The sequence below is a fragment of the Tetrao urogallus genome, assembly GCF_951394365.1.
Source record: "Tetrao urogallus genome assembly, chromosome: 3".
In the NCBI taxonomy this organism is placed as follows: Eukaryota; Metazoa; Chordata; class Aves; order Galliformes; family Phasianidae; genus Tetrao; species Tetrao urogallus.
This window is the reverse complement of record NC_136815.1, coordinates 71,054,287-71,078,403: the sequence shown is the minus strand read 5'-3', so window position 1 is coordinate 71,078,403 and position 24,117 is coordinate 71,054,287. Positions and strand designations below refer to the sequence as shown.

Genomic DNA, 24,117 nt, shown 5'->3' with positions numbered 1-24,117 from the left:
ATACAGGAAATAATTTAAGGCTATGTATGTATTACTGACAACAGCAACAGGGAGATATAGCATCTTAAAATTACATTTAAATGAACAGATTATAACTCTGTTTACCTTGATACCAAATGCAGTATCGTTACAACCACCATCACAAACGGCAGCTAAACTTAACTATTCATTTCACAGGCCACATTCTTTTCCACAGATTGTTTGAGTACAGTTTATTCACCCACTAGTGCAGTTGGCATCTGCAGATTTAATATAATTTGAAGTCTTATCAGTCCAATAGATGGAGACATCTGTATTGCAGAAAAGGTTCTGTATAGCAGCTGCAGATATTCAGTACCTAGCAGAGGGTATTTTCAAGAGGGGACAGATTTGAGCAGAACAGATGAAAACACTGGAATCATACGTCTTCAGGGCAGAGTACATTGCAAGAGAGATTTGGCAGATAAAATGGATGGAGAAATTGGTGTTTTCTACAGATTTTAGTATGCTAATGGTGCAACTTTTGTTTCAAAAATTAAGTATATTTTGCAGAAAGAGTGATAAGAACACTAGGAGAAATAGTAATTTCTGCTGTATGGATGTGGGGTTTTTGAAGTTGGTGCAAATTGCTTGCTTATAGGGTCTCTGCAAAAAGAAAAGAAATAGCAAAAGATTGCAAGAGAAAAAGCATGCTTGCATTAAAACTGGAAGGACTTCACCCTGATTACCTGATGATATTCTGTCTGTGCTTTGTTTGTTCAGAAAAAGCAGTGTTACAAGTGTTGTGGAAGTGGATAGACTGAGATTTGTGGCTTGGATTGGAGAGATGTTCCTGGCAAGACAAATTGTCACAACCCTGTCAGGACAGAGCAGTTGTAACCCATAGGAGCTAAATATTTGTGAAAACAGTTTCAACCTTCATGCTTTTCAAATCTAATCCTATTTTAACAGTTTTCTGAATGTATCAGATGATTGATATTGTCACACTGTATATAAAATGTAGCGTTCTGTCATTTGTATTCAGTATTTTACAGTCATTGTGTTGCAAGCCGAAATCTTAGACAATGCTACACTTTTTTGTGGTTCATTTTATGATATTGTATCACCTATGATTATTTGCATAATCATAAAATTACTTTAAAAGGGGAAAAAAATACTGACTTCTGGTACAGCAGGGATGCCATTGAACACTTTAAAAGTGGATATCTATCTTAGTTCCTAAAGGACAATCTATCTTCAAATCTGCATGACTTGAACTTACAGTCCGTATGAAATTATGAAGCTACCCATGTTACATATCACTTACTGCTGCTAAACCCAAAGAAATAAGAGTCAACTCGGGGGAAACAGCAAGAGCTGAACTTGTTCTTTCAGACACCAGCTGCAGAAGATTGTTTTGATATGCTTCCACATGTGCTGCATTATTTTCTCTGTCTTTTTCTGTTGCAACAGGCCTTGAATAGGGGCATCGCTGCTGTTAAGGAAGATGCTGTGGAAATGCTGGCCAGCTATGGGCTGGCGTACTCCCTGATGAAGTTCTTCACTGGTCCGATGAGTGACTTCAAAAATGTAGGTCTGGTGTTTGTGAACAGCAAGAGAGACAGGACCAAAGCAGTTTTGTGCATGGTTGTGGCTGGCGCTGTAGCTGCTGTATTCCATACCTTAATAGGTAAGGTCACTTCAAATCTAATTAACACATCTTTTAATTTACTTCCCTTGGCTAGTATTCAAACTAATTAATTTGTTCTTTTATGATTTTATGGTAAGTGCAAGGGAAAGTGCAAAAGAGATGAAAGCTTGGACTATTATCATGCCGAAGGCATGCGAATTTTCAGTAACATTTAAACAAGTTATTAAGTGTCAGATTTCATCTCCAGGGTTCACCTGCCTGGCTGCTCAATTTGCTCATCTTTTTCAGTCAAGTGTGTGAGCAGAACTCTGGGAAGTTTGACAGGCTGTGTGAAGCAGATAGCTCAGTGTTAATATAAGGTAGTGATGATCAACTTAGCAGTATCTGCCCACATTTGGCATATCGCTTTGTGACAGAACTGCAAAGTGTTTTAGGGAGATCTATTTGTCAGAACTTAGTGGCACTGTTGGTGTGTTCCCTCTGTACTGGTCCCTTTTCTACTTATGATACAGTACAAAATTGTAAGCTAGTAGGTGCCAGCAACCTCATTAAAATATCAGGTATTACGAGTGCTGATACATCATCCACTTCTGTCGGGAATTAATTTGTGAGAGATGAAGTAGTTGCTAGGAGTACTTTATGCCAAACTGAGGTCAATTCTTTGAGTGTACTCTGAAGCAAGAAAAATACATAAGTAACCCTAAACTGAACATAAAAAGTGAAGCAACTATGGGATTTTACTGTTCCTGAGAGCCTGGAGAAATATCATATCAACCCAAGCATCAAGCAGGATGTTGGCCAAAACAATGACATGGGACCATAACAATAAGAAGCCACGTGATGTGGAAGACTTAAAATCCATCATCTCCAAGAACTGCATCAGATCGTCTGCACCTTGTCGTTCGTTCCATGGAATTGAAACCTCTGTAGCTCAACAGTGAGGAAGAGAAGACATCGGAGGAAGAAGCAGAGAGTGCATTATGTTCCACAGGTACAGTTCTCAAAGCTGGGAGCTCTGTGGAGGGGGAGGAGGGAGTTAATGCAATAGCCTGTGTGGAGCAAGTGCGGAGGCACTTGTTGGTTGACCAGCAGTAACTTTGAACTGCTTGGCCAGCAGCAGAGGATCACTCTATTGCTTGTGAATGGAAAAGCAAGTTTGAGGGGAATTTTGAGAATTGCTGTGAAATTAGGAAGTGGTTTGGAAATGGGGCACCATTTGCTGTCAGACACTAACGCGTGTGAAGAACAGCACTTGCTCAGCATGTAGTTTCTGCCTGGATAGAGCAGGTAAACATGAATGCTCCATGCTCTTATCCTGTAACAGGTTGTCAGCTATCGTTAGTGGCTCTGTGTGCCTCCCAAGCATTCCAGTTTTCTCTATTACTTCACCACAGATACAGCAGTCGTATACAGTTTATTTTTATTCTATGTTACAGTCATAATAAATGCTTTCAATAATGGCTTACTAGACACGGCAAGTCCATGGCAGGGTTAAGCTGTTGCTAATTTTCTAACTTGAATCCATGCATTCAAGTCAATTTATTTCACCAGTATCTATTGATCACTTCCTCAGTATGTTTACAGTTGAATCTGTTTCAGTGAGCCACTGTTAAAAACTTGGGTCATTAGAAAGTTTGGCTTTCTGATTTCTTTGCTTAGAATGTTTCTTCAGCCCCCAGAGCTGCTATTCTAGTTGCACACTTGCTTTCCTGCCATTCCTGGTCAAAGTTTTTGGCTTAGCAAGCTGGAAAAATGAAATATTTTCTAGTCATTCAAAAATTCATTTTAAACTATTATAGATTTTAAGAATATTTGAAGTGTAACTATCAAGTTCCCAGGTAAAAGACATAGCTGGATTTTCCATGTGGGACTTTTTATTGAAGGGAACTGTTTGGGCAGCCACTTGAAAATATGCCAGCTAAGTCTTTTGGTTTTGCCTGGAAATAGAGCCCTGCTGAGTTCAGAACCTCTGAAATGCCCTCTGTGTAGGTACTGAAAAATAAATAAAAAACAATGGCTGTACTTTCCATGCCTTAAAGCTGTTAGTTAAAAAGCTTTCCGCAATCTTTCAGCTGCTTATGGTGGCAGACTGCAAAATATTTTTTAGTATTTTAACTTGTCTCTGCCTGAAAATACGCAAAGGCCACAGCAGGGACTGGCAGAGCGCCCAAGAGAATGGAGTTAGTCAGATTCTAGCACCAATTGCCAGGGTGCAGTGTTGCCAAGTTTTGTGTTTCAACTTTCCTTTGAACATGTTTCAAATCCTAATTATTCTTTTCTGAACCTCAGATGCACAGCTTTCCTAACAGAAGGAAGAGAAGGAGTCCAGTGGCAAACAAGCAACCTCTTAGGACTTGCAACTACTCCCCAACAGCTGCAAGCCTGTTACAGACTCCACAGGAGACAAAAATTCAGGTTGCTGTTCAGCAGATAAAAAACTGAAACGAACACCACTCTGGGGACTTAATTTCTTTTACGTGCCATATGTATGGGAGAAAAGAAGATGGCATGACTGCCTGCTGTGGATTGTGAAGCCCAGGAGATGGAAAAGGAAAGAAAAATCCCAGTGAAGCAAGAAGTACAGAAAGTCAGAAGGAGGAAAACAAGTGATGGTAGAAACACAGTGACCACAATGAATCAGCACATTTCTAACTGTGATTGAAACTATTTGCAGTTTGTACTCACAGCTACTCACAAATAGCAGTCTCTACTCCCTTAAACTATCAAAATGGACCATTTCACCCAACTAACTTCATTGCTTCAGCACCAGCTGCCCACTGCTGCTCCTCTTAGAGGCTAACCCATTCCTCTGTGGGTGCGACTGGCTGAGCCAAACCACCCAAACTCACAGTTGGAAAGTCCCTAAGTCATCACTGCACCACATTCTAATCTGCAACAACCTTACCAGTAGTTCCTATAATTCTCCTGTGCAGGTAGCAGTAAGAACCAAGAAACTGATTGACATGACCAAAAAGAACTGAAATGATATTCTCTTCCCACTTTAAGTGCTGCTGTAAACCTTGGTCAGTACATTATTCCTGCCTTTGCTTTTTCAGTTGTTATCTAGAAATAGAAGATAGTATGCTGCCTTCCTTCCCTTGTGCTATTTTAGGAGCAGCTACTGCCAGCAGTTTAGTTTCCTTGTAGGAAGGAATGTAAAGCATCTATTTATTTCAGAGATTGGCTTTTGAGTGGGAATATTGGGCTATAAGAGAAACGATTCGAGATGATAAGCCTTTGTGTGCCTATTTTTGGCATCTTAATAAATTACGAACTTGAGAGAGAATGGTGCTTTCATTTATAGAACATCATGTTCCATAATGCACTTCATAGGTGTTGTTCCTCCGTACTAAAGGAGGCCCTTTAGCGCTTGTGTCATATAGGATCTGCACATTTTCTTTGGCAAGAAAACAGCATTGTTCAGTGCTTCACTGATTTACTGAGAAAAGGTGTACTGCAAAAGTGTATCTCCTTTTGCTTGCTAATATTACTTTCTACACCTGTCTGAGGTTCTAGAAATGGCAAGAAGTTACTTTGGGGAAACGTCCTTTTTGCTTAAGTAGACACCGTTGACTGGTGTCTACTGCAGCTGATCAAAATTCTATAATGGATCATTTGGCATCACCAGAAAAAAAAAGGTGGGAACTTTAGTAACAAGGCAAACACATCAGACTGACTGTCCACTAAGTGTATGTAAGTGGCCCTGTTGTTTTGTTCCAGTTTATTACTGATGTGCTAACAGACACCAGCCCCTCATGCACAGATTGCACAGGTGTAAAAACTTTATCAGTTGTTAGCAGTTTTTTTGAACCTGCATGCATAGTCATTTCATATATGTGAAAGATCTTTCAGTGATTAGGTATCATAGTGGGGCTTGTGCCAAATGAGCAATTTTTTTCCAGTCAGTCTTGTTCTAACCTGGCCACCGTACTGGTTTGTACTAAACTTTTTGCCCAGGGAAAAGATGATAGCATAGGATCACAAACCAGAATATAAACCAGACTTGCTTTTTATTTTTGTCGTCAAAGAGATGATAAAATGTTATTTATTAAAAACAGTTTCCTGCTTCAGCATCTTCAAGTAGCTGTTGCTAAAGCAATGACTTCTTTCCCCAGCTGACCCACAACTTTCTTACAAAACAGGTGCAATTTCTTATCAGCAAAGTATTCAAGGGCAAAGGAAGAATGAAGAAAACCTATGACCACAGCATTTGTTGATTTTAGAATAGTAATTGTTTTTTAGTTAAAAGAGACTAATTTTGAAATTTGCAAGATGCTGGCCTACCCAAAGGTAACCCACGGGCCTTTTGACAGTGGCAGATTAGGAAAAAATAACTAACTCAATTTTGCTACTATGGCTGATCACAAAGGACAACAATTGCAGTTATCAGTATACACTGAGCTTTTCCCTGAGCTGGTTTTCTTATTTATTCATTGCTTTGAGCAAAAGAGAAATGTGGAGCTCAAGACACCCAGATCATCTGGCCTTCTGCATGTGGGACCCAAGCTTCTGCTTCTGCTATAAATCAAGCTAATCAAAGACATAAAGAAATCTATGTAACCTGTGCCATCTCCAAATGAAGACTTGCCATTAACATTTCTTATTTTTAGCAAATTGGTATTTGCCTACCTACCCAAATTACTTAGCCAGTTTTGGCCCTGTGAGACATCATTCTGAATAGCGGCAGAGTCAATTTTTATTTCTCAAGTGTCTAAATTCATTTTTAAAACTGGCACCAAAGTATGAATATGGAATACATCAACAACAACAAAAAAAGCAACACTTTAACCCCAAAACATAATTAGATTTTTTTTTTTTATTATTGTGAAAAGCAAATATTGACATTTGAGGTTTTGTGTCTGGAAATAAGTGGTATCACTTCCTGTGAGGGTTTCTTTTTGTTTTCCTATGATGTAAGTATAACATGCTGGAGTGTAGACAGCCCCAAGATGACTACAGTGCAGCTATTTGTTTGAGACTACTGGCATCATTAAGAGTGTGTTCGCTTGTTTCAAGGATGTCTGAAGTTTATGTGGTAATAATTGGCTCATTGCAGAAATCAGTGTACAGGAGATCCAGTTAGGTGCACAATATTTCAGTATCATTTTGTAAGCTTTTGGGTCTTAAGACAAAACTAAGAAAGACAAAAGTAAAAGTTCCTGCTTAAATGCTGTTGTATGAGAAGCAAAACCAATCCATGGACATCAAAATAAATGAGTTATTACAAGAGCAAACAGGCAGTTTATCTTGGAGTTGGACTCTGTTTTGGCTGAAATGATGCAAGGAATGGGAAGAGCCATCTGCTTTAGATTCGTGTAGTGTTCTTCAGCCCTGTTGTCTGTTATTAATTTTGTACCATGCTTCATAATAAGTATGTAAGGTTGCCCAAGGTTAAGTTCTAATTGCATCAGCAGTCGCTTTAATCACAGCTCAGAGACACACGCCTGTATATTTGTCAGTACATCTCAGCTTTTTGAGTCCTTCTTTCTGAAAATGGAAGCAATCACTGACATCAGCAAAAGCGATCGTGTGCTTTCACTGGCAGGTGGAAGAAAATAGTTAAGTATTTTAAAACTATCTTTTAAGCTCAGCTTAGTCACTCCACTATTATTTTAAAATTAAAGTCACAGTAGAGTTGATTTCTTTTGGATGGGGGAGAGGAGGACAAATCTTAAAGCTTACAAAGCCTGGCTCTGATATCCTTAGAAATCCTAAAAAATTGGTGCTGTGGGCTGTGGTTGTGTAAGTCCTTTGAGAGTGCCCTGCCAATAAACTACAACCATGTGGTGAACTGGGTGTTCCTAGACATGAGAGTAATTCAGCCTTTGACCCTGCTAATTCTGTGAAACTTAATGTTTGCTTAAACTCAAAATAAATAAATAAATAAACATACTAATAGCTTTTAGAGCCAAAAAAAAGTTTTTTGTTATTCATTTTCTAAACTCTTTAGAAGTCTCCTTTAAAGTAGGAAAGAAGACCAGAGGGTAAGTGTGTAGAAAACACAAATGTTGACTCCTGTGTCATGATGTCTTTCCATCATTGCACTGATGGTGACCCCTCCACAAAAGCAGGCTCCTCAGCACCTGGATGCAGATTCTCTTTGTTTCCTTGTGGGGAATAAGACTGGTGTGTTCCCTGCAATAGTTTTTAAGCTTTTGTGCAGGAGGAGTTTAACACAACTTCATCAGGACCTAAGAGAGAAGTCCATGAGCCTGGCCCTCATAGGTAGCTTGCCTCACATACTTTCCAAACTTGTTCTCATTCATTCAGGTAAGTCAGTTTAGAAACATTGATGTAACGTCCTGCCACAAAAAAGCAGCTTTTTACAAGGTTAGCATACAATAATCCATATATAACAGACAGTTTTCAAAGTACTGAGTGAAAATTAGAGTTTGGATTGTGCAAATATATTTGTGCCAAAATAAGAAGGGGATGTGGTTTTGTTTGTATCTAATGTGCTTAAGGAACTAAGCTGGACTCTCTGAACTCAGGAAAGTCTGAAGTTCTCTCCCAGTGCCTTTTGAAAGGAAATTAGTTCAATTGTTGTGGAGGGGCTCAGAAGGAAAGCTCAGCTCACCAACTTGAGGATTACTGGGTAAAATGAGAGTCTGTGAGCCCAACTTTAGTAGATAGGGACCAGCATAGGGAAATGGAGAGTTTTTATTATTTAAATATACTTGGGGTGGTGTGAGCCTCAATCCTGTCTGGACTGAGTCTGAGATTTGTTCTCAGTGCTATTGGACTACATCTTTCTTTTTGTTCCCTTGTCAGTCCTTTAAACCATTTAGCTGCTGTATGCCTAAGCCATCATGAAACAATGATGAGTTAAACTCCTTTTTAATTGCTTCCAAACACTGTTTATGAGAGTTATTTATGGGCTAAAATGATTGCACAACTAGTGCAAGTATTTGTGGATCCAAAGATGTGGCCTGCTTTCACGAAAAGGATGACTTTCCTAAAGTACTCTGTTCAGTTATACTAGAATTGCTATAAACTGAAAAACAGGAAAGTATTCACATTGGGAATCTTTATCTTAGGAGAGACACAGACAGAAGAGAAGTGAGGTGGGTCTACCCAGGTATAGGTTAATTTTCAGCTACTTGCTTTGGGAGTTTGTCTGTACAACTCAGTCATTCTTTTGACAACTATTACAAGGGTGTAGTTGAAGCTATGTGATAATAAGCAGATCTGTAATATGATTTATAGAAGTTGAAAGCTGTTTGGATTACTGAACTATGCATATTTACGCAAGTCCTGAAGTTCAGGCATGCTAGCCATAGCTAGTTCTTCCTTATTCCATATCATAGTTCTGTCTTCAACCCTGCACTTGAAAACTAAAATCTGGTGAGAAGTGTTTTACCCAGCACTAAAAACTCTCCCCAGACTGAAAATAGACAGCAAATAGAGTGATTCCCAGCAGTGCAGAAAATCGTTTTCTGACTTGTGGTTCCTGAGATGCCAGCTGTAAACAAGGAAGGAGAGTAACAACTGTTAGAGGCTATGTAGTGCCCTGACAGTCCCAGCAGAGGTGGTCATTAGGCAGTGAGGGAGAGGCACTCACAGGGCATAATGAGTGTGATTTATTGCGAGCCTCTGCAATTCATAGTACTCCTTTTATAGCTTTGGGCAGGTTTACAGGTAATGTCATGAGAATGCAGTGGCAATAGGGGGTTTCAGGATTTATAAGGCACTATAACCCATGAAATACACAGTGTGTGGTGATAACAGCTTTTCTAACAAAGAGCTCTGAGTTAATGAAAGAGTGGTAGATTTTCTGGAATAGCAGTGTGTTCATTTACCAAACAGATGTGGCATTTATTATACCCATCTCCCTACCCAGCCATTTGTTATCACTCCTCTGCCAAAGGTTACTTGGAAAAGGATTGTGAAAGCACTCCTTAGTGATAAACAGCAGCTGGTGAGGCTGTAACATCCTGAAGCCCCTGCAGCTGTTTACTGAGTGGATGCTCTCTGATCTCCTAGGCATCCTCCTCTTTCAGGTACTTTGGGGCATCTTACCCAGAATCCATATATAATCTTTATTATTCATTCCTATTCTTATATCTCTACAGCGTATAGCGATTTGGGGTATTACATAATTAATAAGCTACACCATGTGGATGAATCAGTGGGAAGTAAAACTCGGAGGGCCTTCCTTTATCTTGCTGCCTTCCCTTTTATGGATGCCATGGTGAGTGCATGATTCACAGCTGAATTTTAATATGAATGCTGTTTTTTTCTTTGGTGCCCTTAGTTTGCAAAGTCTGTTGTTTGATGGGAAAATGAAGGTCTGCAGGAGGAAGGCATGTCCTTTGCAAGCAGTAGTTCTGGATATACACTAACATGCCATCTTCTGCTACCTGGAAAAAGCATCTGGGTGGAATTTAAACATCCAGAGATCATGACAAATGTGAAAGTCCTTAGTTTCCTTGTCAGAGTTAGTGTATATGCATGCTGGAAAGCGCTGATCGTCTTGTGACGAGCCACACAGACTGTTTGTGTGTTTTTTCAATGCAATTAGCAGTGGAAGAGTTTGATTTACTGAACATTCTCAGATTACTTGCAGAGCTCACAAGGAATAAGCTCAATACTTTTTCTAAGCAAATGTATTGAAAAGATATATGTTGCCATCATTTTGTGCAAGCACAGCTAAGTCCAGCATATCTCAAGTGCGTGGGCTGCTGCTCTCTTCATCACCAGGCTTACTGCATGTGGTTGGCACGACGTAAACAGCAATATGGCAGCATTAATTCACTCCTATACTTCTATATAAAAGTAAAAATGATAACTTTTTTGTGGCATGCCTCCACTGCTTTCTCCTCTTAAAACAGTAGCTGACAATAAAAGGATGTTGATTCATTAGATTTTCTTTTCCAGATGGGACTCAGTTTAGCTAATTAATTTTATATTTTTGAGATGCATCCAATGTGAGAATGATAAAAACAACTCTTCTAATAGATTGTTTAGTGTGATAATCTGATAAATGCAGCATCTGTTTTATTAGGACAGTTTCTTACTGGCACTCCTCCTCAGAAATTTCTATGTAATTAGTAAGTTTATTTCCATTCTTCCTTCTAGCCCAGGCCTAGAGGAACTAAGAGTTGCAGTACTTTCTCTGCACTGCTGGCTTAACGTTTACCCAGGTTCGCACCAGATGCTACTGTTTTTTGTGTATAATATAGCATACTGAAAAGAGCATTCTGGGACCTGAAATCTGTAACAGATAGCGTGATAATTTCCCAAATTCTGTTCCGCCTTTTTTTTTTGTCAGGCATGGACCCATGCTGGAATTCTTCTGAAACACAAGTACAGTTTCCTGGTGGGATGTGCCTCCATCTCAGATGTCATAGCTCAGGTAATGGCTCCTCTTGGCAGTCACTGTTTCCATTGTGCTATGAATTAGATGCTTTCTTAAGCACTGGTGCTTTTGCACGGAGATTGGCTTCTGTCTCTACCACGGGCAGCACACCAGGATCACCTTTTGCATGCTGCTCTCCAGTAGTTTCCCCACTGTGTGGAAGCTCTTTGCAGACAGCTGTGGTGTAGGCTGGTCTCACTTGGCTGGATCAAGTTAATCTTGATGCATTGTCAGAAGAAAGGAACCAGGGCAGTTTGGCTTAGGGCACCTCCAAATACTGTGTTGGGATGGTTGAGAATCAAGTTATATATACTTGTACACCTGGGAAATAGAAAGGTCAGACTGAGAGACTGATGACTGCTACCAGTTCTGGGGCTGATGGGTGGCTTTGACAGAGACCTTTCTCCCCCATATACCTTGTCCCTCAAGCTTTGCACGGTTGTACTGTGTTCCTGAGTGGAGTATGTACGCAGGGAAGTGAAGTCTTGATGTCCACACGTCAGTTTTCACATGCTGTTTAATCTAGTGAAACACAGAGGTGTAAACTGTTTTCTGAGTGCCTCTGTAGCACTGCTCTTGCTGGTGGACCAAAAGACGAAAGCCTGGAACTGCAGCAGAAGCCTTCTGTGCTGATACCTCCTGGGTGGAGCAGTGAAGACCAAGCATTTGAACTTCCATTTGTGAAGGAGGTCTTAAATATCCTGTTTGCTTCGTACGAGACACGCTTACAAAACAATATTCATATGCATTGCTGATGTCCAGTGCTGTACCTTTTGAGAACCAATATAGAGCCCTCTTTTTAGAGTATTTATAAACATATTATTAAATGGAGGATCCCAGAGCCTGTAAACAGTTACCGTACTGTCCCATTACCAGCTGAGGGAGTGACTGGGTAAGGAAGAGTATAATAATAGTACAGCATCAAAGGAAATATGAGGTCATTAGCACTTAGTTCAATTTTCCATCACATTTTCTTCATACAAAATATGAGAAAACTATAAATCAGGTTAAGCTATTCAGTCAGCTGTTATTCTATGTTTGGCATGTCTGGTCCTCTGCAGTACTACATTAAATCCCTGAAGATAATACTAATTACGCTTAATGACCTTAACACCCAGGCTCTGCTTTTGTTCTGACATGACTGACCTTAGATACGTGTCAGGTCATTTACACCTAAATACAGAAACTGGAATTCCTATTTTGGCCGTGGTACGTGTGGCCTTTTCACAAGTGAGTGGGGTGCCAGGCTCATGAAGAATAAGACACCTGTCTCCAGTCTATAAAAAAGTATTGCACAGAGCAAGAGCAAATCCAGAAGACAAAATGTAGTGATTCTCCACACCCTAACTTTCCTTACACCTACATCTATGCCTTACGCAAGCAATAGGTGCACAGGCAGTAGATAATTCTCCCTAAATAGCTTTGTGTGCACAATTTGTGACTGACTTTGCATCAGTTTACTGAAGAATTCTTTTGTGGGGTTCAAAAAAGCTATTTTACAAATCCTTTCAAACATCATGGCCTGCTTAATAAATATGTGCACAATGTGATTTAAGCATTTCTTAAGCTCTAGCAATAAAAGACAGAACCTGCCCCTGAACAATGTGTTTTATATTTCTTGGAACTCATGGAACCTCTAGCAGAGTTATTCTTGATGCTGCTGTTCACAAAAGCAAATGCAGTTGGCTTCCCAGTTGTGCCCACCATGCAGAGACACTAGGAATTTAACAGGCATGCCGTCAGCTCTTACGGAAGAGAATATGGAAGAGACTATGGAAGAGAATAATATTGTATTAATCAATTCCTTTCATTTTCTGGATTGAGCATTTCATTTTGCATGTTTTAGTTATGAGCTGTTCATTAGGCCAATGGTTTCCGTTTTGGTAACAGTGTAACACTCAGCTCAAGAGCAAATGAGGGAATACTGAAATTGCATTCAGAAAAGTACAAAATTGAGATAACACAAGACTTCCTGCTTCTAAATTTTGAGTTGAATGCTTTAAGACATCTGACTTTTTAATTCTCACATGCTCCCCTCAAAAATATAGAAGGCAAGACTTAGAAGCTGACACTGAAGGCATGTCTTCAGCCTCAGTTGATATCAGGATACCTAATTCTCCTGTGAGAGTTGGCACCCTTACAACCGTACATGCTTGATGTCAGACTTTACCGGACTTGAATGCAAGCCTCCTATTTATAGCCTCTAGTCTGACATCTGCCCATGCCTCTAAGTACTTTTTATGCAGCTTCTGTATGATGATAATTTATTACTCTTGTTTGTGTGACCAAATGCAGGGAAGAATCCTGACAGAAGTTTCTGCATGCTGCAAGTTAGATAGCATAGTCACACATTGTTGTTGGCTCAGACAGGCTTGCTTGGAGTCAGACAGGAGATACGTTATTCCTGAAGAAACGGACAGACAAACTACACATCTTTTCTTTTGTGTGCTCTGCAGGTCGTTTTTGTAGCCATTTTGCTTCACAGTCACTTGGAGTGCAGGGAGCCTCTCCTGATCCCAATCTTGTCCCTATACATGGGAGCGCTTGTCCGATGTACCACATTATGCCTGGGATACTACAGGAACATACATGATGTCATTCCTGACAGAAGTGGGCCCGAAATGGGGGTATGTCTTAATATTTGGTGATGTTGTGGTTAAGTGACTTTAAACTTGCTTTTTGTGTTACAATACTCTATTAAACCACTATGTATGAAGGGCTTGCTTGCTCCATCCTGCAAGGAAAACCATATTTGTTTAAAAAGGGCTGATGGAATCTATTACAGAGCTATTAATGCTCATGAGACAGTGCATTAGGTGGTATTGATGTGCTGTCTGCTTAATATCTCAAGTGCTGAGCTCTCTCCTAATGCTGTAAGACAGCACCGAATGAAGCAGATGCTTTATTTCATGGGGAAGAATGTTTCAAAATTTCTTTTTCTTTGAATGTTGTATTGGAGTTCACATACCTTTTCCTAATTAATAATCAGAACAATTATTCAGGTACCTTATGCATTATTTTTTTACATCCTCAACACAACTTCTTTTGAATCATTATTGCTAAAATGAATGAATATATACTAGAGTCCTGCTATTTAAACTTAATGAAATGAATGCACCAAACTGACAGTGGGTAAGAGAAACAGAAATACTTTCTTTGTGCTTTTGATTCAGTTCAGTGTGCTTCTTGTCAAAGCCACTTATTTTTTGCTTGTTTTCTCCAGGGAGAGGCTACGATCAGGAAGATGCTGAGCTTCTGGTGGCCTTTGGCATTAATCTTGGCAACTCAGCGAATAAGCAGGCCCATTGTCAACCTTTTTGTCTCCCGAGACCTAGGTGGCAGTTCTTCAGCCACAGAGGTGAGAAAGTCAGTGTTCCCTGTTACTTCAAATGATCATTTATACCTACTTACCTCTGTGTTTCTCTTCTCAGCCACACTGTCAAGAAAAAGTCCTAAATACACGGGCATTTCTGCCAGGCCTACCAAATTCTCACCCTCAACAAGACCAGTGAATTTTTTTCATTGAACAGTTTCTACATCCCAGGTTGTCAAGCTCTGCTCTGGATTGTTCTGATCCCAGAGGTTTTAGTACAATTACCAGTAGTCCCATGTGGAACTGTTCTACGGCACAGGTTGCTCCAAAGGCAATACCTCCTATTCTACAGATACAAAGAGCACATTAACACTTGTTTGAAAAACAGAGGTTTTTTTCAAAACAGTACAGAGAACAAATTGTTGCATAGTCAGTTTCCTGCGTTTGGATAGATCTTTCACCAGACAAGGACAGCAATTATATTTATAACAGGAAAATGTGGTCAGATAACCAAGAAAATGTACTTTGAAAGTTTGGAAGTGAAACACACAGCAGTAGTTAAAAGTCTTTCTTAACTCTACCATAAGATAAGAAATGAATCTGAATTTAGGTGAATCATAACAGATCTGATCCGGTGAACAAAGTGCAATCAACTAGTTGGTTAGCACCAAAGTTGGGAGAGCACCTTCCTTTTGTTTCATAAGTGCCTCATGCCTCACAGTAGTTTGATACTCAACTTCAGTCAGCCACTGAGCGCTATTGCTTTGGAGTCAGTCTTGCTTAAAACTGTTCTACATATGAATAATAAAGGAAAATCTATCTAAATTCAGACCATGAGATATGATACAAGGCCCCAATTCATTCTGCTACTCAAGTATCTCTAGATAAAATAGTCTGGGAGAAATGTGGGAGGGTGGTGTTCATCTGAGCAAGGGAACACATCAGCTTAAGGTGTCAGTTATCCCCAAGTTATCAGCATGACAGTGAAAAGGCAAAGCTGAGTAATGTTAACAATATTGCATGATGGATTTCCTAAGCTCCGAATGCCTGACTGAGTGATGGCCATCCCCCCTGAAGCAAAGACCTTCCAGTTGCATGCCTATTTTTCTCATTGCATCAAGGTCAATGTGGCAGTATTTATGGAAGATGGCATGTTAGTCTAACTGTTGTGCTCAGAGATTTGTGGTCTATGTTTCCTTGTCTCATTTCATAGGCAGTGGCAATTCTGACAGCTACCTATCCTGTGGGACACATGCCGTATGGCTGGCTGACAGAAATTAGAGCAGTATACCCAGCTTTTGACAAGGTGAGTGCCTGTCATAGGAATGTAGTAAATACGTCTAGTGTGATTTCACATCCGTGGTCCTCCTTTCTTCTGCATTGCAACGTTTTGATTTGAGGGTAACTTCACTGATATCTGAGAAATTTCTTCAAACAGATACGAAGAAGCTTAGTTCATGGCTCCATGGAGTCGTAGAATCCTTAGAGCTGGAAAGGACCTCTATAAACAAGTGTAATAGAGTATTTTAAAAAATGGAGCAACCCTCCAGAGCTTGAATAGGGTGATATTAATGGCCATCTATCATTTTGTTTCTCTTTATTTTTTGCTTTTGATACCAATTGTTCTTTGTCTCACTGATAAGGTTTTCTTATAAACCTAGTTAAAATGAATTGTTTTTCAATGGCTTCAAGCTGTTGTCTAATTTATGATTTTAACCTTAACTGTGTTACAGGGTATTCAGCTATCTTTTGAATAGATAGATGCTGTTTTTTTAAGGATTAAAAAACGTCCTCACTAACTGTGCATTTCATTAGCTACATAACTAATGAAATGAGGTTTCATAAAGTATACAGCAGTGTAAGAGTTCATGTCTCTGTTCCAATCAGCTTGTTCTTTCTATTGTGAGGTATATGTGACATAGGCTTGGGTTCTTTGGTATATATTAATATTTAACAAAGATTGTCTCTTAATTTGGCAACAACACAGATAAACCATTATTTTAGTAGCAGTGACTTAGCTGACCAAGTCTATGAAGAATTTTGTTGGCAAATGATGTGATTACATAAGAATGCAAGGACTGCTCCTGGAACAGAGTGCACAGTGAAAATATAACCAAAGTTGATTTTCTTTAGGCTCTTTTTTACTGTTTTATAATTAGTACTCACTAACCCATAAGTTGTGTGAAGAACAGTCATGTTCTGTGATACTCTTTCAAATGCTAGCTCCTCTCCTCTTTATTTACCAAGAAATTATATCAGCTGAACTTTCTGGTTCCAAATAGTTCACTAGTGATAAACATGCTTGCTTGCTCAGGTATGTACTTAACTGAAGCAAGCCTCATTTGATTTGATCCATGATATTTCCAAGAAGAATTTAAAAAGAAAAAGAGAAAAATCAAATAGGTCCTAACTTGCCAGTATGCAGCTAAATTGACATATCAGGTGAAATACAACACACAGACTTTCTCAGAGGTTACACTGCTGAAAAGAACCTGTAGAATGCAAAATTGATGGATCACAAAATAAAAATGGTTTGGAACAGAAGCACAGGGGCTGCTAACCTTATGTCTTATGAGCTACAACCAAATGCATATCTCTTTCAAACTATTGCCTAGCAAAATTGACAGTAATTAAGAAGCGTAAATCCAGGTCTCACTTGCCTGCTAGAAGATGCATTCCTGGCTAAGATGGTGGCAGGATTAGATCATGATTTGTCAATTTATTTCAGTTAAAAGACCTCATGGAGCTCTTGAGGAGTAAATGTGAGGAAGAAAAGGTGAAGATAAGGCAGAAATTGGTACAAATGATCTATTTGCCAAAAACATAAGGAACAGGGATTTTAGTTGTATGTTTGAAGAGCACTTTGGCATAAAAGATGCTAAGTATCAACAGTATAAAAGATACCTCATCCTAGGAACCATATTTTCAAATGCCTCCACTGTGCCCTTCAGACAGTAACAAACCAGAAACCCATAGTGTTGTTTTATTTTTAAATCGCTGTGAGAATTGTTTTAACCTTGGTCACACATCATTCATGTGTCACCAGGCATTTCAAAAGCTAAGGCTTTCTTTCTCAGAAGAGTCCAAATAGAACCTGTTTTTATTTCTTTATAAAACTCCAGTTGTGATGTTTAATTGTTGAAATAGTTTGCATGCATGTAGATTCCATTTTCTTTTGCCAGTTACTCAACAGTCTGGTGATGCTGATGGCCACCAGAAACACACTGATTTGCCTTAACTGGCAGATGTGATTTGGGATCCAGAAAGTATGCTCCTCTTCAGTGCCTATACTGGAGAAGTCAGACTTTTGTCTTCAAAGGAAATTAGTTACTTCTTTTCATATATGTAAAAGATGCAGAGTCATACGTCTGTTTGCAGAGCATCCTCACGGCCTAGCAGTTGCCCTCAAGTTAAGGATTACTACTAATTTGCTAAAATGAAACAGGAATATACTGGTTCTGTGCTGTTTGTTGATTTAGAATAATAGAATTATAGAATTGTTTGAGTTGGAAGAGACCCTTTAAGGTCACCTGGTCCAACTCCCATGCAATGAACAGTGATATCTACACCTAGATCAGGTTGCTCAGAGCTCCATCCAGCCTGAAAATATATGGTGATAATGTCATTATCCTTAACAGATCTGATTCAGAGCAACCACAGTGACTATGAGATGATTTGTGAGTGCTATTTAACTGATAAGTAGATAGGAATGGATACTCTTTTTACTCTATATTATGTATGGTGCTTTGATTGAAGAGTTAAGCAGTGTGCAAGAGATGGGAATAAAGAGAGTGTGGGCAGGAGTTACAGCAAAGGGCAGAATAAAATAAGGGCAGTGTAAGCAGCCGTGAGATAGGAACAAATGTCATAAAGCTGAGCCATGCAGCAGTTTGTGTAAACTTTGATGAGTGATGTAAATAGGGCCCATCTTCACATATGTGGAAATCAATGATAACAAAATATTCTTCAAAAACACAAGAAATAAGGATATACTCATAAAGAAAATATTTACAGAAGGTTTTCGTAACCTATACCCCAAAAGGGCAAGCTTGAGGGTAGCTTCCTCCTTTAGAGATTGACATGCTTATATGAAAAGGTCAAGAATTTTCATGTGCTCAAGTTTCCAAGTAGATATTTAATTGAGAGAGTAAGGCTGTCAGCATGCCATCACTGCACTCATTGCTGCAAAATCTTTAAATCACAAAATTCTATTGACTTCTCAACTGTGTGTATAATGGTGTGCCCTTCACAGAGCTCATGTTCATTTTGTTCATTCCCAAGATGTGTCTGTGCTAGTTCCTATTTCTCATACAAGTAAGTTCAGTAAGGCAAGATGTGATAGATACTGGTATTCTATCTGAGATACACAAGGGTAAATAAGTGTGGCATTACATCTCCCCAGCACTCTTACCAGTTTGGTAACAGGTGAGTGTATTTCGAACAGCCCCAGGGTAAATGCAGTACATGATCCAACACCCGACTGCTGTAGAGCTCCTAATGGTGCCCTACTTTTGATATCTCTTCCTTTTCTTTCACAGATCATTTAGTTTGTTTCAACATGTTCCCTGAGGGCAATTTTAAATCTTCAGCTTCATTTGGTGCATTAGACATTTGGGGAAGGGTTTTCGTTGTTTTAAGCAAAACTTCACTGCTATGTGTACTGAGTGCAGAGCCCATGTTCAAGGTGGAACATCTAATCGTCCTAATTATGTTCTGTTCATTAATCTGCATTAGCAGAGCCAGCTGTTTGAGGAGCTTTGTTTATGTTATCTCCCTGGTTAATTGGATCAGTAAGGATACTTAGAAGCATATATGGATTTGGTATCACTCTGGAGTAAAAAGGAATGGAATCTCATTTCTCCTGTGAAAAACTGCTACAATTTTTAAACTAAGTAAAAAAAAAAAAATCACATGGAATTTTCTTAGAAAGAGTTACTGTTCTTTTTTAAAGCTGAATGTGTTAAATAGGATTTACTCTTTAGAAAAACAGGGATATTACTCAGTCCTCAGTAGCCATAGCAGCAGTTACTGTCACCTTCAGCAGAAAATATTCTGTGGTGCTACACAATACTCAGAAAGCTCTAGATTGAACAGCAAGCAAGCAAAAAAGATGTATATGCACACAGTCAGATGCAACACAAGGACTGTGAATGCCATCAGCTTCTCAGTAGTCTGGAGCCAAGCTAATGCTTGTTATCTCTTTCTCTTACCCTAGAATAACCCCAGCAATAAACTGGTGAACACCAATAGCACCGTCACAGCGACACATATCAAGAAGTTCACTTTTGTTTGCATGGCTTTGTCCTTAACGGTAAGAAACCTTTGTTCAACTGTCTGGCTTTCATCTAAACCAGAAACTTATCTCCTAGTGTTAAAAGCACCGTAGTTTGAAAAAAACATGTGACTTTTCTTATTGAGTGTGTTGCTTTTAACTGGAGGTGATCATAGTACTGGAGTACTAAGAAAATCAGCATTGATTATCTCAGAGTAGATATCTTAAGGGCTAGTTATTTTCTTTAATTCTTCTCATTACTTTTCATTTCAAGTCAGCTGCCACATTCAAGGCGATATCAGAGATTTGCTTTTCTTTTTTTCCCCTCTCCCTTTTTTCTTTTTTTTTTAATGAACAAAACTTCTGACAACTGGCTTATCAGCAAAATGAAAAAATGCATTTGTCTCATGCAGTATGGATTGACAGCCCATCCCCTGGCTTTCAAAATTGACCGTGAATAATGGGAAAGACAGCATATGTTGAAGCTGCCATAGCTATTCCCTGCTGCCTCACTGGGCCCTAGTCTTCCATGGTAGGGCTACTTGAATACAAGTTGACAAGCAAATAAGCTAACAAGGGGCACCTCAGAGATGGTGCTTACAATGATGAAAGAATCTGAACTCGTGTCTATGTTGGAAGAATTGCAAGGACTAATGCCTGAATTCTGTAGTTTGCTACGTTTGTGCAAGTGATTGTACTCCATCTAGAGAGATTGATTCTGATATTACAGTTAGAAGTATCTACCCTAGCATTAAAAAAGCATAAAGGGAGATGAAATCCATTGCAAAAGCTCAAGGCCTGAATACTATGTGGACTATTTATCAGCCTTTTCATTTAAATCCTCTTCAAACCTCCTTTAGATTTTTATGCTTTATAACAAAAATTACCAAACAATTGAAAGTTATTATCACAGATATATATATTTTTTTAATCTACTCAATTTTGCTCATGCTCTTAAAAATATCGACTTATCAGGTAGGCTAAAGTATGGTATTCTGTTAATTAAATCTGTAATGTGCTATATTGCCATATATTTGCAATATTAGAGGTAGGAAATCAGAGACTGACTGGGATTTTTTTTTACTTCATCTGTGAAGCTTGCAGTTGGGTGCAGGTAGAGCAGACTACTTAATGACTGCAGATGCTGTGAGAGTACTAGATGAAGTCCACTCCTGCTGCCAGTTTGTTGGAGACTGTTGGAAATTGAAATTTAAGAGATAGGAAAATCACATGAGATGACTGTTGAAATTTCCTCTGAATGATGACTGGTGGGGGACACTTCTTCATCTTAAATGAGAAGTAACACAGATTAAAGTATGTGTGGATCACAAGTCTGGGTTGTGTTTAGGCTTAAGGATGAAGTTTTGTTCAACCTGCAGGATTTTCAGATTGTGCACATTCACATATTACATCTTTAGGAAAAAATTTAGGAAAATAAAACAGCCCCAGCTCTCTTGGGAGAGAGCTCATAGTTCTGTCCTCATAGGAGAGCTCCAAGGGTCCCCTTGGATTATTTTTGTGGCCTCTCTCTGGATGCATTCCAATAGGTCTCAAGGGCAGTCCTTTCATAAACTCATCCCGAGAGATTTGTCCTCACTGACATTCCAGAAACACTTTTGAGGTCCATATCTTTTTCTGTCCTGTCTCTATTTTTGCCTACTAGCGAGAAGTTCTTAGGGTTGCTTGTCAGTAGACAGAGAAGAAAAATAGACACATGAGCTCTAATGACTCTTTTTGATTCAAGAGCCTGAAGTCACAAATGCTTCAGCACATCAAGCTCAGTGAAGCAACAAGCCAAGTTACCATGTACCATAGACTGTAAGGAACTAGATTTCAAATTTCCTTCTCTTGCATCTACATCAGGTGGCCACCGTTCCCATGATCATCAGTAATTTTGTATTCCTGGCAAGACTCTATTGTAATGGGTTGCAGTAAACTACTGGCATCACTGGTGGTAACATCCTGTTCTTTGGAATCAGCATGAAAATGGGAAACAGGCTTCTAGGTTCAGGAGATCAAAACAAGACACTTAGACATGTTACATGAATCCATTCTTCACTAGATAGAAGGTTTCCAGAAGATGGGAATATGAAAAAATTCCATTGTAGTAGTCAGACACTTAATATGAGCAGCAATCATGTAGGAAGGTATTCTCCTAGTGTAAAACCTTGTGAAACCTCCCAGTCATTGAAGACTGATTTCATAGACTTGGAAAAAAAATATCCCATCTCCTTCCACAGACCAGTCCTGCCTACACAAGACATACTCCAAACAAAGCAAATATGTTATGTCACCCTTGACAGTTGACAGTGTTGGGCTAGAATATAATAAAATGCATAGTTCTATTAAGAAACAGAACTTTGGTTTTGTTTTAAAAATGTTCATAGGATCTCAAAGGCTGCACTTGAGTCTTCTTGAGTTAACTGGGCAGCATACAGAAGTGTCTGTGATTGTCTCATGATTTTGAAGCTCAAGGCTGATGTTAAAGCTGCCTTTTCAACAGATGGAAATTAGGTAGTGTTGCTTGGTGAAAAAAAAGTCTAGATATGCCATTTTATTTAAAGGCTGGAAACAGAAGTCATTAGACTACCCGTATGTAAAAGAGCTGATATAATTAGTCATACTGATGTGGTTTTAGTTGAAAGCAAGCAGTGATTCCTTCCAACAGTCATAATTTGTGCAGCTGTGTAATTGAGTGTACAATCTATACAGCAGAGGGGAGGGACTCAGCTGGAGAGTCTTGCCCATAAAATTGAGTAGTTCTGATTTTAGAAAATAAGACATACTTGATAATTTTCTCTTGGCTTAAAGAGTGTGGATAATGCTGCTTTTACTTGTTTATTATTTCACTGTCATAAGACACTGTCATAAGACACAAAAAGGCTTTGGTCTATAAGTGAGATATTGTGCCAAATGCCGATCTTGCTGCCGTTGCTAGATAAGGCTGTCAAAGAGCCAAACATTTTGGTTCAATGCTAGACCTGTTTAGATTACCCTAGAAGTCAGCCATGTACAGTTGTAAACTAAGCGCAGACATGGGCCCCTGAGAATGAAAACTAGTGCATTTGTACTACGCATTGTGCAGTTGTGAGATGTGTCAGTCTACACACAGTGCAGAAATCTCCAAATGAAAGTGCTGAATTACTGCACTTTTCCATTGCAGAGAAGCTTGGTTCTGTTGAGGAGAGCATTCCCTTGTGAGATGTGCCTAAAGGCTATGTGACAAGTAAGCTATTTAAGGCAACTCTGGCCTACACAGCAGTAGTAACAGCAAATGGACTCATCTTCAGCAAGGATTCTTCTTAAAATAGTAGCAGTGTCTCTGAACTCAGACATGACAGTGCATAATTCAGGGGTTTTCCAGAGTAGCCTGACGCCTGAGCTGATGCCACATAATTTTCTCTCTTTTATTTTTTCTTTTAAATCCCATCCCCTTTTCACAGTCGAACTCTATTAAAGTAGGTCTTCTGTGATGACGCAGAAGTTTGTCAGTTTTACTGAACAGTATCTAGTTAACAGTATCAATCTGTTTGTTGTTTTGTTTAACACTGGAAAAGAGGAAATCATTTCTTAGAGTGTTTGTTAGTGAACTACGCTGTTCAGTTCAGCTTCCTCTTCAAGCAGCCTCAGCTGGGGCAGATCACGTGCTTTAAGGATGCATTTTCAAACAACAGCTCCAATTAGCTGCATGATTTCTATTAAATGAAGTGCATGCAAGAACATATTGCCAGTTGCATCTTCAGGTTTTCAAGCACTGTATGTATTACCAGTTTTTCCCTTACCAGTGCTGAAGGTGGCAGGCTGAATGTACCACGCCATGTTCATTGTCTGTCACCAAGTTAATGCACAGGAGAGCTGAGCAGTTGTAACGTTTGTTTTATTAGAAATGGCACAAAGGACTTTCCAGGTTAGGCTTAATAGCACCAATGCTATTGTAAAAGTGATGTCACTGCCGCTTTGCATCTTTTTTAATGGGCAAACAGTTACACTGGGGAATTGGGAAAGGTGTTGGGAAGGAAGATATGAGGGACATTATTTAATATTAGTGAGAGAGCCAAACACGTAGTCTTTGTGCAGTGAAGGTGCAAGAACGTCTAGCAGCTGAACAAGTAGTTCCAAGTGGATTGAAGTTCACAAAGCCTCTTTTTTATTTTGAGTTTATGACACAGCAACATCACAGTCTGGGTGAACCTCTTTAGGTGCACGGCGAAGTGCAAGGTGCTGGAATGGGCTGCTCAGAGAGGTTGTGGATGCCCCGTCCCTGGAGGTGTTCAAGGCTAGATTGGATGGGGCCCTGGGCAGCCTGGTCTAGTATTAAATGTGGAGATTGGTGGCCCTGCATGTGGCAGGGGGCTGGAGATTCATGATCCTTAAGGGCCCTTCCAACCCGAGACATTCTGCAATTCTGTGATTCTTGTGCTTTCTAAAGCTGAGCAAGAATATGTGAGCAGGAGTATTTTTCTGTTTATTAAGAAATGTGAGTTTGAATATAGATAGTTTGAAGGATAATTGAAATATTTAAATGCGTCACACAACACAAATCATGGTTTAATATCACCTATCCT

General features: G+C 39.3%; 1 protein-coding gene across 1 annotated transcript in view; it reads left to right on the top strand.

Annotated features, from left to right (window-relative positions):
* Window positions 1-24,117, top strand: part of ANKH (ANKH inorganic pyrophosphate transport regulator) — a gene marked incomplete at its 3' end in the record, with an annotated part of 88,075 nt that overhangs the window by 51,765 nt on the left and 12,193 nt on the right. The window contains exons 2-8 of the mRNA XM_079533506.1: window positions 1,432-1,648; window positions 9,682-9,800; window positions 10,881-10,964; window positions 13,424-13,594; window positions 14,191-14,325; window positions 15,494-15,586; window positions 19,496-19,591. Of these exons, the coding sequence (XP_079389632.1) occupies window positions 1,432-1,648; window positions 9,682-9,800; window positions 10,881-10,964; window positions 13,424-13,594; window positions 14,191-14,325; window positions 15,494-15,586; window positions 19,496-19,591 (915 nt within the window). The remainder of the gene's footprint in view (window positions 1-1,431; window positions 1,649-9,681; window positions 9,801-10,880; window positions 10,965-13,423; window positions 13,595-14,190; window positions 14,326-15,493; window positions 15,587-19,495; window positions 19,592-24,117) is intronic.